At 38.0% G+C, this 12,180-nt stretch overlaps 1 protein-coding gene across 6 annotated transcripts in view; it reads right to left on the bottom strand.

Moving 5' to 3' along the window:
- Positions 1-597: 597 nt before the first annotated feature.
- TBL1XR1 (TBL1X/Y related 1) overlaps positions 598-12,180 on the bottom strand; it is a 92,818-nt gene continuing 81,235 nt past the window's right edge. For all 6 annotated transcript variants that reach the window (XM_085233113.1, XM_085233115.1, XM_085233114.1 and 3 more), the window contains 7 exons: positions 11,561-11,621; positions 10,300-10,421; positions 9,803-9,877; positions 8,565-8,692; positions 7,952-8,117; positions 7,055-7,156; positions 598-5,963 (listed from right to left, as the gene is read on the bottom strand). In XM_085233113.1, coding sequence (XP_085089239.1) covers positions 5,937-5,963; positions 7,055-7,156; positions 7,952-8,117; positions 8,565-8,692; positions 9,803-9,877; positions 10,300-10,421; positions 11,561-11,621 — 681 coding nt within the window. In that variant the 3' untranslated portion in view covers positions 598-5,936. The remainder of the gene's footprint in view (positions 5,964-7,054; positions 7,157-7,951; positions 8,118-8,564; positions 8,693-9,802; positions 9,878-10,299; positions 10,422-11,560; positions 11,622-12,180) is intronic.

Raw genomic sequence — 12,180 nt, 5'->3', positions numbered from 1 at the left:
AAAACCAACTGTTTGGGTTCCCTGCTGCATTATGACAAGACTCACAATTCTAGAGGAGTTCAAGCCTCTCTATGTATAGCTGGATGGATGCTTTTTCATGTCTAACTATAAACAGTTTCAAATACGTGAAATAAGGTAACAACAATCCTTTGCAAAATTCAATTAAATTACTCTGTAAGAACAGATGAAGTGAGACTGCATTACTGGACAGCAACCTGCCCACACCTCACCCAAATCCTTGAAGCAGCTGCATGTATATGGGAGCATCACCAGACTCAGCCTCTCTTCCACAAGCGTATGAGCAAGAAAAAGGACAAAGGCCTTGAAACACACATGTGAAAAAGCAGCTCTACTACACCAAATGCACAGTGCTAAACTGATGCCGAGAACAACCTCAGTTTTCAGACGGCCTGCTGTTCGTTCACAACAAGTATGTAACAGCACAACGTATTGGTTTCCATTGCTTCTTGCATAATGTCTTAAATGAAAGCATACCAGAACAAATACTGTTCACATGTATCGCTTTTCCAACTCAATCATCTGCAAATCTTCTGTACCAAGCATTAAAAATTACCGTGATATAACATTCAGCCAAGGTAATATCAAAATATATTTTATTCTGGACCTCTTTCAGATCTGATTCAAATTACAGTTGTCAAAGCAATACAATGCAAAGGGAAACTGCAACAGAAAATGTGCCTAGAAGGGATATAAGGGCCTTGGGGACAAATCATTGTGATGTAGAACCAAAATACATCATAAAGTGTAATTAACATGGTCCAGGACAGTATAGAACATCTATATCAGTCTTCTTTAGACAATAATCATGAAAACTGAACAATAAAAGTCCTTTAAACAAGTACAAAAAACTGTCATGGGCTGGTTTACACTTTTACAACAGCTGTAGTTTAACTGGATAACTGAAGAAATGATGCAGACATTTTAATCCAGTGCTATAGGTAGGCTCACAGAATTAGACCCAAAGGATTTGTAACTCCAAATGAAACCATTACAACTACAATGTCAATGTCAGGAGAGGGAGAAAATTACTTCTGTATTCTAGAATTACTGTTCTGCACACTGCAGTCTGTTGAGGACAAGATTGCAACGTACACTGGACTAGCAACAACATGCAGACTGTTTTCCTGTATTTACCCACAAATGACAAAAACATCATGAAGTAAAAATGAATGATTATTTTAAAAAGAAAACAAAACAAAACGTGCCTTAAGTTATTGTCAAGCTGCAAACTTAAAGGCAGAGAAAGAGAGTATGTACTCAAAACTACTGATCTGAAGCACTATTAACACTGAATCCGCCATCTGTAAGACATGGCAGATCTTCCTGCCTTGTCTGCCTTCAGACCGACAGCGAAGACAGCCACGCTTTCACAGAACGTGGGATTTCAGAGCTTTCTCTAGAGGGAGATGTGAAGACTGCTCCTTGGCTCTTTCCCTAAGGAAAACGTCAGGGATCTTTGATGGAGATTTACTGCTGTCTCCGGAAGCCTATTTGCTTCTAACATGCCACAATGTTGCTTCTGCTTTCTTCAGACTTCAGGAGAGTGTGAAATGATCCCCCCAGGGAACAGCTCTACAGGGCTTTGTGAAGTTAGAAGACATAAGGCTCCTCAGTGGAAAGGAGCACGGGCTAAGCGCAGCAGCCCTGCTCCGGGGGCACAGCCCAGCTGCTCGCACCAGCAGCAGCCCTGGCTCAGCGAGGCGCTCGCCCGGCCTACGCGGCTCCCTGTGCGGTGTGACACAGCCCCACACCTTCCAACGCTCGTTCTGGCAAAGTTTTCTCATGAAGTGAAACACAATGGGATTTCTGATCGAGTCAAGATTGGAAAATTGGGTCCCAAGGCTCCTCTTTGCTGAACGGACAAAAACATACAACCTTTTATTTCCAAGCCGAAAAACCCAGTTTGTAGTTTTAAGGAGATTCCTTCATTCAGCAGAACCGAACGTGTCAGCTGATAGATTGCTCTGTGGGCAAACTGGCACCACTGCCCGATTCCACCGACCCTTCTTCCTGAACACAAAGAACATCTCAAAGGTACAACGTCCCATTAAACACGCCCTAGCATGAGGTAAGCAGTGTAAGGAAAAAGGAGTGCTTTTAAAAGGAAAATTAATTAAAATTGGTAGAAATCTTTGGCCTTTCTCTCAAGATGCATTAAAGTGTCATGAAATGAAGAAACATGCTTCAAAATGCCATGTCATTCTGACTCTGGTAACTATTACCTCCCTCCACCCAACCCAGAAAAAGAGGCACTTTTAGTGTTTCATATAAGATTTCCAATCATCTAGTAGACACGCTAAATAACCCTGCACAATTGTAGTCCCAGAATAAACTGAGTTTATCAACATTATAAAGAGTCTAAAAAAGCTTTTACGAGGACCTAGATATTCTCTTAACTACACTAAAAAGTCCACTGGTTGGGAATCTTTACATCGATTTAAAAACGCAGGAAAAGATAAAGCAAAATAGAAAAAGAGGAACTCTACGGAAACCTGGACCTAACTATGCAGAAATGAGCAACGGGATTCTGACGTCGATGCATAGAAAAACAGCAAACTGAAGAGCAGTTCCTTTCTTATTCCAGCATCCATTCTGAGCCCACTTTTTCCCCTACCTTTTATCCTCTACTTGGATGTCTGCCCATTGACACGCTGAATGGAAAAGACCGTAACTTCCATGCAGGCAAAGGCCTACGCACACATCTGCCTTCACAATGAAAACAGGCGCAACAGAATTAATCTCTACATAAGACTAAGCATGTGCATTCACTGATACAAAATTAGGCTCTTACTGACATTTGGCATACTCAATATTTAAAGGAAAAATTTGGATAGTCTACCTCACTATTGAATACGAGGTCTTTGTGCTATAAAATGTAATGAATGTATGGTTTTCTTCTTTTTTTGTGTGTGTGATTTTTTTTTTCTTTTTACTTCACAGAATCACAGAACCTAGCACACCTGGCATGCATTTAACAGTGTATAAAACAAGAGGCAAAAAGAGGTGTGAGCAGGAGCAGCACTGTGGCATGCTAGTAAAGGACAACAATAAAACACCTACAGCCAGGCCTGCTGCTGTGGGACCCGGCACAACTCCGCTGCGGTGGGGCACGGCGTGTTAACACTGGGTTGGGGCGTTAGCCTGCGTGTCCAGAGCACTCAAGTCAACAGAACTGGCACTGCTGGACTATGCTTCGAGCACTGAAAACCCTGGACCTCTGAGACTGAAGCTCTGTTGTATCTATTTATGAATATGTGATACTATGCTTAAGCAATTAGAATTACAACCAAAACAGCTGATGATTGAGAAAGAGGAAAATGGCAATACCCTAAAACATGGCTGTGTGATTTTGCAGCTATGTCACAGAATTCCACCACGACTGTTTGGATTGGCTGAAAGAATCATCCAATAACTTTTATGAAAATGAATAAACTGTCCATATTAAAATACAAAAGTACTATCAAGAATCACTTCTGACTTTCAGATTTAAATTCAGTGCAATTGACAAATGCATTGCTAAACGAAAAATGCAGCTTAAACATACTCAAAACATTTGTGTCTATTCCTGGGAGCACAGTTTAAAATTATTGCACAGAATTTTTATTTTTTTTTTTTTCATTAATGACAGAGGTCAGCCACAGTCATGGACCTCCAGCAATAAAAGCAATATTTCAAGTGCCAGACACTCAATATATTAGGCTTGCTACGTACTGTCACTCATGGAGTAATTGCTCTAAACATTTGTAACATGTTCCCAAACCCTAAAAACAGCTGGCACTGAACCATCACAGATGACTGCCTTTATGGATATGATTTTTTTCTTGTTTTTAAATGCTGTATATGATAGTAGTATATTTCTGGGGTATATATAAAGAATGCATTGTTGACTTCTCTTTACCACTGGCAAATTGCTCCCCTACCTTAGTCAAACTCAGACTTGCTTCAAGTCATGTTTATTCCATGGAAACAGCAGAAATCAATGCCTAAAGGACAATTGTTAAAACGTTAAAGCTGCACTATCTTGATTAAATCAATTTATACATAACTTGGAGGGGAAAAATAAAACAAAAAAAAAAAGCAATCATAAGCCACAAAATTATTTGTGATCGAAATAGTGTTATAAAACTGGTAACTTCACAAAGCTCTCTCTGTAATATAAACCATTCCTTAAGTAAAATGCCTGGGACATAAATTTGACCTCTCTTTTGTATAAATTTACACTCTTGGAATCGTATGCAAGACATGATGCAACCTTCTCAACTACACGTACGCGTAAACACAAACTCATGCTATCATTTAAAATAAAACCACTATCAGCATATTTTTAATCACATGAGCAGAAAAAGGTTTGCCATATACATCTGTCATTGTAAGAAAAATACTCGATATTGTAAACAGAGTAAAAGACACTATATAGTAGTGATTATTAAAAAAATAGCAGCTTACATCTACCCTATATTTGGAAAAAAATGTAGTCACGTGATACAACAAACTGCAGGACTGGAGCAGCAGGGGAATTAGTGCAAGTATTCATCTTTTAAATAAGCTGAATCACTGCTATTAAAATAAACTTGAAGCAAGTCCTCTGTTTAAGATATTTTTTTAAATCTAAGGTAGTAAACATTTTGCCTCTTAATGGCAGTGTTATCAAATATATGCCAAAGATTTTATTTTAATAAAGAAAAATTACGAGACACTTTTAATACTGGAGTTTGGTTACAATTATACATCTAAGCTCCTACAAATAATGATGGGCAACTCCCAGAGAAGCTGTGGCATGAACCCTTGTCCAGAAAGATCTTAACAAATCCCCCAGCTATATTTTGCTCCTCTTCGTAATAGTGCACAATTTATCTGTATTTAACCATATTTTAGCTATGGTCTTAAAGCAACAGAAGATGCATTTCATTTTCCTCTTTTTTTTTTTTTGTTTACTTTTTTTTTTTTTTTTTTTTTGCATCCCTGTATTTTTCTTTTCTGTATTTTTGTGCCTTTCTATTCTTTAGTTTGGCAGAATTACGTCCCAAATAAGACACTACTGCATTCCAGCCATGTCACTAGAAAATAAAACATAGCATCTTACCCATTTCTGTCACACTTGGTAGATGAGCGGGACGTGAAATATCACGCCTCAAAGAAGGATTTTTTCTTCTCTCTCCATAATCCCTTTTCCACCCTCCTTCTGTTCACAAAATTGTGCTCTGGGAGTCACAAAATGTACCAAACATCGTCAGGTTCAATCTACCTCCTCAAAGAATGCATTCAAATATGTTTCAAAGAAACACTTTTTTTTTTTTTTTCCAAGGTGATAAAAAAAAAAAAACATAAACAAGAAACTAATTCACTCCCTTACTTCATGCATCCGTAAACTTAACCAAAACAAAATAGAAAACCCAATGGTTAAAAGCAAAGAAAAAACTACTGCTGCAGATTTCTGTAAGTCCGTTTTCTCTGTACACACAAACTGCTCAACTACTGAAAAGGAAAATAAAAAAAAGAGATACCCCACAATCCATTGTCATAGCGGATTAAAAGGGGAAAAGGGGCAATGAAGGCTGCCATTATATCTTCTGAATTTGGTATGTATATGGGTCTGCTCTTGTATACGGTATATTTCTCTCTCTCTCGCTCTCTCTTCTGTTTTTCATATCCAAAACATTAAAATGTTATTTTGGGGCACAGCAGATTCCAGCACTTGGTGAATGGGATTCACAAGCTGTGACAAAACTCTGTCATCCTCTTCAGGGTGTAACTTTTTTTTATTTTTATATACAGTATATGTATATATTTCTTTTACGTTTGGCTGTAGTGGACTGGCCATGGTTCAATTGGGACTATAGCAGTACATGGGTCAGGGACAGTCATTTTGGCTATGTACACATTCATAGTCGGTCCATGGCTTCCAACTAGTAGCGCTATTTCCGTAGGTCTAATACACAAACCTGTAAGAAAAGAAATACACATACACGAAATGCATATTGTATAACATTACACATTTACACAATTGTGTATGAAACCTATCTGAGTGAAACCTATGGATCGTGTAACCTTAAATTTTAAGTGACCTGGGGGGAAAAAATCAGCACGTGAGTTCCTGGGTTATCAGCACATAGCCAGACCTGCTAACAGTACTGCTGCCTACTGAACTGTCATCATTCAAAGTATCTTATGTGAGCTGTTTGCCTGTTACTTCGTATTAGAAGGTCAGGAATTTACCTGAATCTTATTTTGAAAAATATAGTCAAATTGAATTAAAAATAATTAAAAATACAATTTCAGAAAATGCATGAACTGATCAGAACACTCTAAAAAATAAAAAAATAAAAAATTAACATTGTATAAACAGCAAGTTTAATTTTCTAAAGCCTTCACTAAGTAGTGCTCCTAGTTCTGTCAGATATAGCAAACCAGCCATAGACAAGCTATGCTTTTAGTCATCGAGTGGTTCCAAAGTGCTCCTATTCGCTTAACTATTGCCAGCTAAAAATGTATTTAAAACAGAGGGGATGAGCTGGACTTTCAGTAACAAATCATAGAAAGGACGCATTTTAGAAGAGTCAAAATTAAATGAAAATCATAAATAAATCTGTTGCAAGTACAATTAGCCTCTTGGGTCAAGTTAACTGAAGACTGGAAAGGTTACGTTGCATGTCTGTAAAAGTAACCATGAGTGGAATGGCAATTAACTTCCACTCAGGATACATCTTGAGATGTTTGTTCCTTTCAGGATATTTTCTGCAATCATATGACAAAATGGAAAACATCCAGCCAACCTGAACAGATTTCTACATTAAGCATCAGAAGGGACAGGGAATTTAAATTAAATGCATCTTCTGACTTTGGAGGGTTTAGAACAGTAACATATCAAGCTGCAATAAAGACATTCTACTTTCAAATTTTAGAAACTTTACATGAAAACATCTACATGAAAGCTGCATGTATGTATTTAAACATCAGGTAAATAAGGAAGTATCATCTCCACCGTTAGCCAAAATATGTCATTAGACTGTTAAACAAGTCAAGCTACACTTACTGAACCATCTGAAGCACTTGCTCCAACTTTGTCTCCTGCTGCATTCCAGCAAACCTCAAAAATCCCTCCTGTTCCCCTATAACTGTGAACTAGGGCACCTGTCTAAAAAGGGACAAAACATGTAATTAATATAACAAAATACATGTGATCAAGTACATTTCTACTACACGTAAAGCTCCTGTCATTTTCAACAGTTGAAATTCTCAGGGGAAATGGTTGAGATTCACGCACTAAGAGCTGTGTGAAAGGACTTGACAAACAATTACAGCATCTTAATCTCCTTCCTGTGTTTTAAAGGTGAAACCATAGCTGGCCTTCATCAAATTATAAAATATCCAATCCCTGGTAACCAGAGATCACACCTTGCCTAACAATGCTGGTTTTACATTTTCATCTTCCTTCAGTTCTTCTCTGACAGAAAAGCAAAGTAATAGCGTTCTTTCTCAGGAAGTTTTGCAAGATCTGTCACCATCTTCTCTCACTTTACATTCTTTTGCTTTTCAGCGACATTCAATGAAATAGCTATCAAGTATCAGACTTGTACACCTACATTCACTTAACATTTTTTCACAGCAAAGCTAATTTATCAAAAGTTTAAATGTCAGAAGTAACAATTTTTGGATGCAACATGCTACTGCAGAGACTGCTGAATGTGTCTTGGGGTGTGGTTTCGGGGGTCTTTTGGGTGCCTTCACCACAGGTAGGTACACTTCACATAGAGAGAAACATTTCATGTACATCCATTAACAGAAGAAACCTTAGGACAAGGAGAAGGAAAATCAGCACGTTGGTAAGGGCAAAGTTCTCCACGTCCAAAAAAAGATGATGTAACTAAGGTTGGAAAAGTACTGATGGAAAAGACTGAGAAAACTATCTAAACAGACAGAAGAGCTATACCTGTGTGTTCCAGATGTGTACACATTTATCAAAGGAGCCGCTGGCCAGGTACCTGCCGTCAGGACTGAAAGCTACACTGTACACAGGTTCTTGATGTTTTGTCAGAGTATGAATACAGATTCCTCTGTCTACATCCCATAACCGAACAGTAGAATCAAAGGATGCACTGTCAAGGGAGAAAAACATAGATTAATTACTTCTCAGTTTTGCAAAATTTTGTTTTTAATACAACTGTCATAGGACAAAGAATCCTATGTAGTTTGAAACACTTTGCACATATACAGAATCACACACAGAATCACAGGGTTGGAAGGGACCTCAAAGATCATCAATCTCCAACCCCTCCGCCACAGGCAGGCCCACCAACCTCTGCATTTAATACTAGACCAGGCTGCCCAGGGTCCCATCCAATCTGGCCTTGAACACCTCCAGGGACAGGGCATCCACAGCCTCTCTGGGCAGCCTGTTCCAGAACCTCACCACTCTCTCTGTAAAGAATTTCTCCCTGACATCCAACCTAAATCTCCGTAAGTAAAGAGCAAAGTAAACATAATGCACAATTTCTTTAAAAAAAAAAAACAAAACCACCTCTAAAAGCAGGATTAAGAAGTACCTTGCTAACATAAGATTGGCATTTGGATTATTTGTTCCTGGTCCCGTAGGACTCCATTTGATAGTATAAATTTCTTTGTTGTGTGCTTGTAAGTCATGGACACAACTGTCTTGCTTCATACTCCAGATCTATGATAAAAAGGAAGACAACACAAAGACATTCAGCACAGTATTGTACTAAGATACTTTTTATACCTTTCTTTATCTTCTGCAGCCTGCTACCTTTTAAACTACTCAAAGCATTTTCTGTGACTGTAGTGTTTCCACAGTAATTACAGTACAAATTATTTCAGAACTCAATAAACAGAGGGCACTAAGTATCTGATGGCATAATAAGTAATAAAGATATTGTCTACAAAAACCAATCTAAATGTGCTAACTACAAGTCACTTGAAAAGTGGATGGAGGATAACAGATGCTAAAATGAGAAGAGCAATATGTATATGTTCATGTCTGAGTTGACAAAATATCACAGTCCTATTTTTAAATGAACTTCCTTCTTGCTACACAGATTGAGTGAAACAGAGTAGGAAAATGTGCTGTTTTCATGCAAAGTAGTAGAAGCATAGTGCAAAAGCCATTATAACATTTTCTTGGCTTATTATGACTGGCATTGCCAGGTGTTTGTGCAATATTTTGCACAGAGGAGGAGGTCCTTAGGACTCCAACTCATCCATGATATCCTACAACAAAAACAATGAAGTTATTCTATTAAGAGTTATAATGGTTATGCAATAATTATTTGGAGGAAATACGTTGGTACAATTAAAACTGTACAATGACTCTGGCTGAAGTGGAAAAACAAGGATGCACACCATCTTACAAGAAATAACGTGCTTAGGGTTTTAACTAGAAAAAAGGGGAAAACAGAAAACTATGAAAGGATCTAGTCACCGATTCTTGTACGTGTTAGAACATCACATGCATTCCAACTATTCCTTTTAACCAAAAGCAACCAACAAGTGTGACAGCTTAATGATTAATGACTTAATTTTGTAAACAGCTAAAAGCACCTAATACATCACGCTCCAAGTCTCAAGGTGGCAGCCTGTAACAAGCTCTCTAGACCAAAGCTTGGTTCTGATTAGCAAAGGGATTGCTGGGATTGCCTAATCTTGTTACATCAAAAAAGAACAAACGTTAAGACAATACAGAGTGTGCAGTGATATGGCTCCATTGCTCAAACTAACGGTGTGTTTTCCCAAGTCCTAAGACGACAAGAGCCATCACTCCCATTACCTTTAGAGTCATATCATCTGAACAGGATGCCAGAAGATTACCAGTTGGATCCCATTTGATTGCGTTTACTTCATTCTAAAATTGAGCAGTGAGAGTAGGTTAGAATTTTCACTTCCATTACAAATGACAGCATACAAAAGATGAAGGTGCAGTTGCAAATATTTGCATAATTACCACTATTTTAACATTTAATTTTCATTCCATACGTGGCCTTAACACAACATGATACATAGGAAAATCTAAAGTTAATCTGTTTCTTCTTCTAAAGCCATCCTGGTAAAAGAAGCTGCATACAGGAGCAAATATTTTCATCAGAAGGACAGAGCTTATCATAGGATCTTAACTACATCTACCTGGGTATGTATCTATTGCCTTTTGCCAAAGACCAATTCTTATGCAAGCACTGTATACTGGCAACATTAGTGACACTCTCTACCCACCCCATCAGCTTCTCATTAATAAAAACACCATAAAATTTGTCATTTTCCAATACTTACTGTGTGACCCTGGAAGGTTTTGATGGGCCTATCTTGTCCTAGTTTACAGACATGAATGCACATGTCTGTGCTGCAAGAGGCAAATGTGTTGTTGCTCTGCCAATCAACATCTAATGCTGGTGCTAAAAGAACAGAATATTTAAAACTGTGATGTGTGCTCTGCAGGAATTTGATTTACAAATTTAGCATTCACCACCTTCAAACAAAATTAGTTTTACAGCAGTTTTAAAGACTATCAAACACTTAAAACAATGAGAAACGCAGCCAAAAAGTCTTACCAAAAAATATGGTATAAAATAACAAAGTCACTAAAACATGGGATATATCTGAAATGGAACAGTTATACAGAACAGTGAGCAACAAGAAAGCAAGCTATTGTTAAGTCACCTCGAAGTAAATCTCATGAGCCCATCCAAGACATTCTCACAGCTTACAGTGCATGTTTGTGCTCACCCATGTCAGCATGTGAAAGGGAGTATGATTTAATCTATTTATTTATTTTAATTTCAGCATTTTAGGGTGTGGTTACTTGAGGCTTAATCATGGTCTACGTATTTTGTTTGGCCAGGATGAATTATTTATGGCCAAGAGCACACAAAATTGCTAGGAGTAAATCAGGAACTGATGTTTTTGATTGCTGCCATGCTACCAAAAACATAGGGAAAGTAAAAAAAAAAAAAAAAAAAGTGGAAATGAGACATTTCTTAAAGGTCCTTCAATGATTTGTACATCATCCTCTCTCTGCTGTTTTCCAGCTGATCCTGGCAGGCCTGCTCAGCACACAGCCTACATAGCCATTTGTCTGCCCCCCCAAGAGGTGGCTCTCTCTTCCCAGCTGGCCAGCACATAGGGCTTTCAGCTGCTTTGTGGCCAAATTGAGGACAGCAAAGCAGGAAGTAAGGAACAACGGGATGTGGAGACTGGATTACTGTAGCAGGATGATGACAAATGCAGTCCTTAGCTGATAAACAAAAATCTTGTGCAGGCCATTCACACTATGTCTGCTCCTGCACTGCAGTGAGTTGGTAATACTTGGACCATCTCTTATGATCTTCCATGCAACTGCAATAAAATTGTGATTTATAATGTTTTAAAACTACATGAGACTACAAATATGGGAGACAGTATTTGAAGACTGCCTGTAAGACTTCAAAAAGGTGTGAATGGACTCCATAAACTTCAAGTACGTTATTTTTCAAATAAATGACACATTTGGAGGTTTTCCAGACAACAATTGCGAATGAGCAAAATCAACACTCACCAGAATGAAACGGAAACTGCTGCTTGGCTTCACCAGTGTGGGCATCCCAAATAATTGTGGTCTGTATTAAACAGATAAATTAACAATAAACACTTGCACCAACTGCTAGCTTCCCACTACTACTGCCATTCACACGTACCAAATTACCTAGCCTACTCCCCATTGCCCACGTCTGCAGATGGCTCAATACTTCAAGTGTTTTATCTAGTACTAAAGGAACTAGTGGTAGAGTACAGACAACAGAAGAGAACCTTAGCATGCTCTAACACTAAAAAGGTGTTCATGGTAACATATTGGGGGTCTAGGGGGACGTTCTGATGTTGTTTGTTGTTTTTTTTTTTAATTAAATAAATTTATCTCCTCAGTTCTATTTATATTCTTCTAATCCACACTGCACACTTAATTTAATTTCAAGTACTCGTATATTCAAATTGTAAATTCAAATACTTGTCTGTCCCTGTGGAAATCTTCATACGAAAGTGCCTCATAAATCAAATCTTTCAGATTCCTTCATTTTTAAGCATGGGTGTAACTTTGATCTGTGCTATCCTCTGCATTCTTTCTCATAGAAAAAATCTTCACGACAAAATTGGTATTTTGTCAGCACTGCATTACACGCT

Source organism: Meleagris gallopavo, chromosome 11, assembly GCF_905368555.1.
Source record: "Meleagris gallopavo chromosome 11, MGAL_WU_HG_1.1, whole genome shotgun sequence".
Classification (NCBI taxonomy): Eukaryota; Metazoa; Chordata; class Aves; order Galliformes; family Phasianidae; genus Meleagris; species Meleagris gallopavo.
Note: the sequence above shows the minus strand (reverse complement) of the source record. Positions and strands in the feature narration are given on the sequence as shown.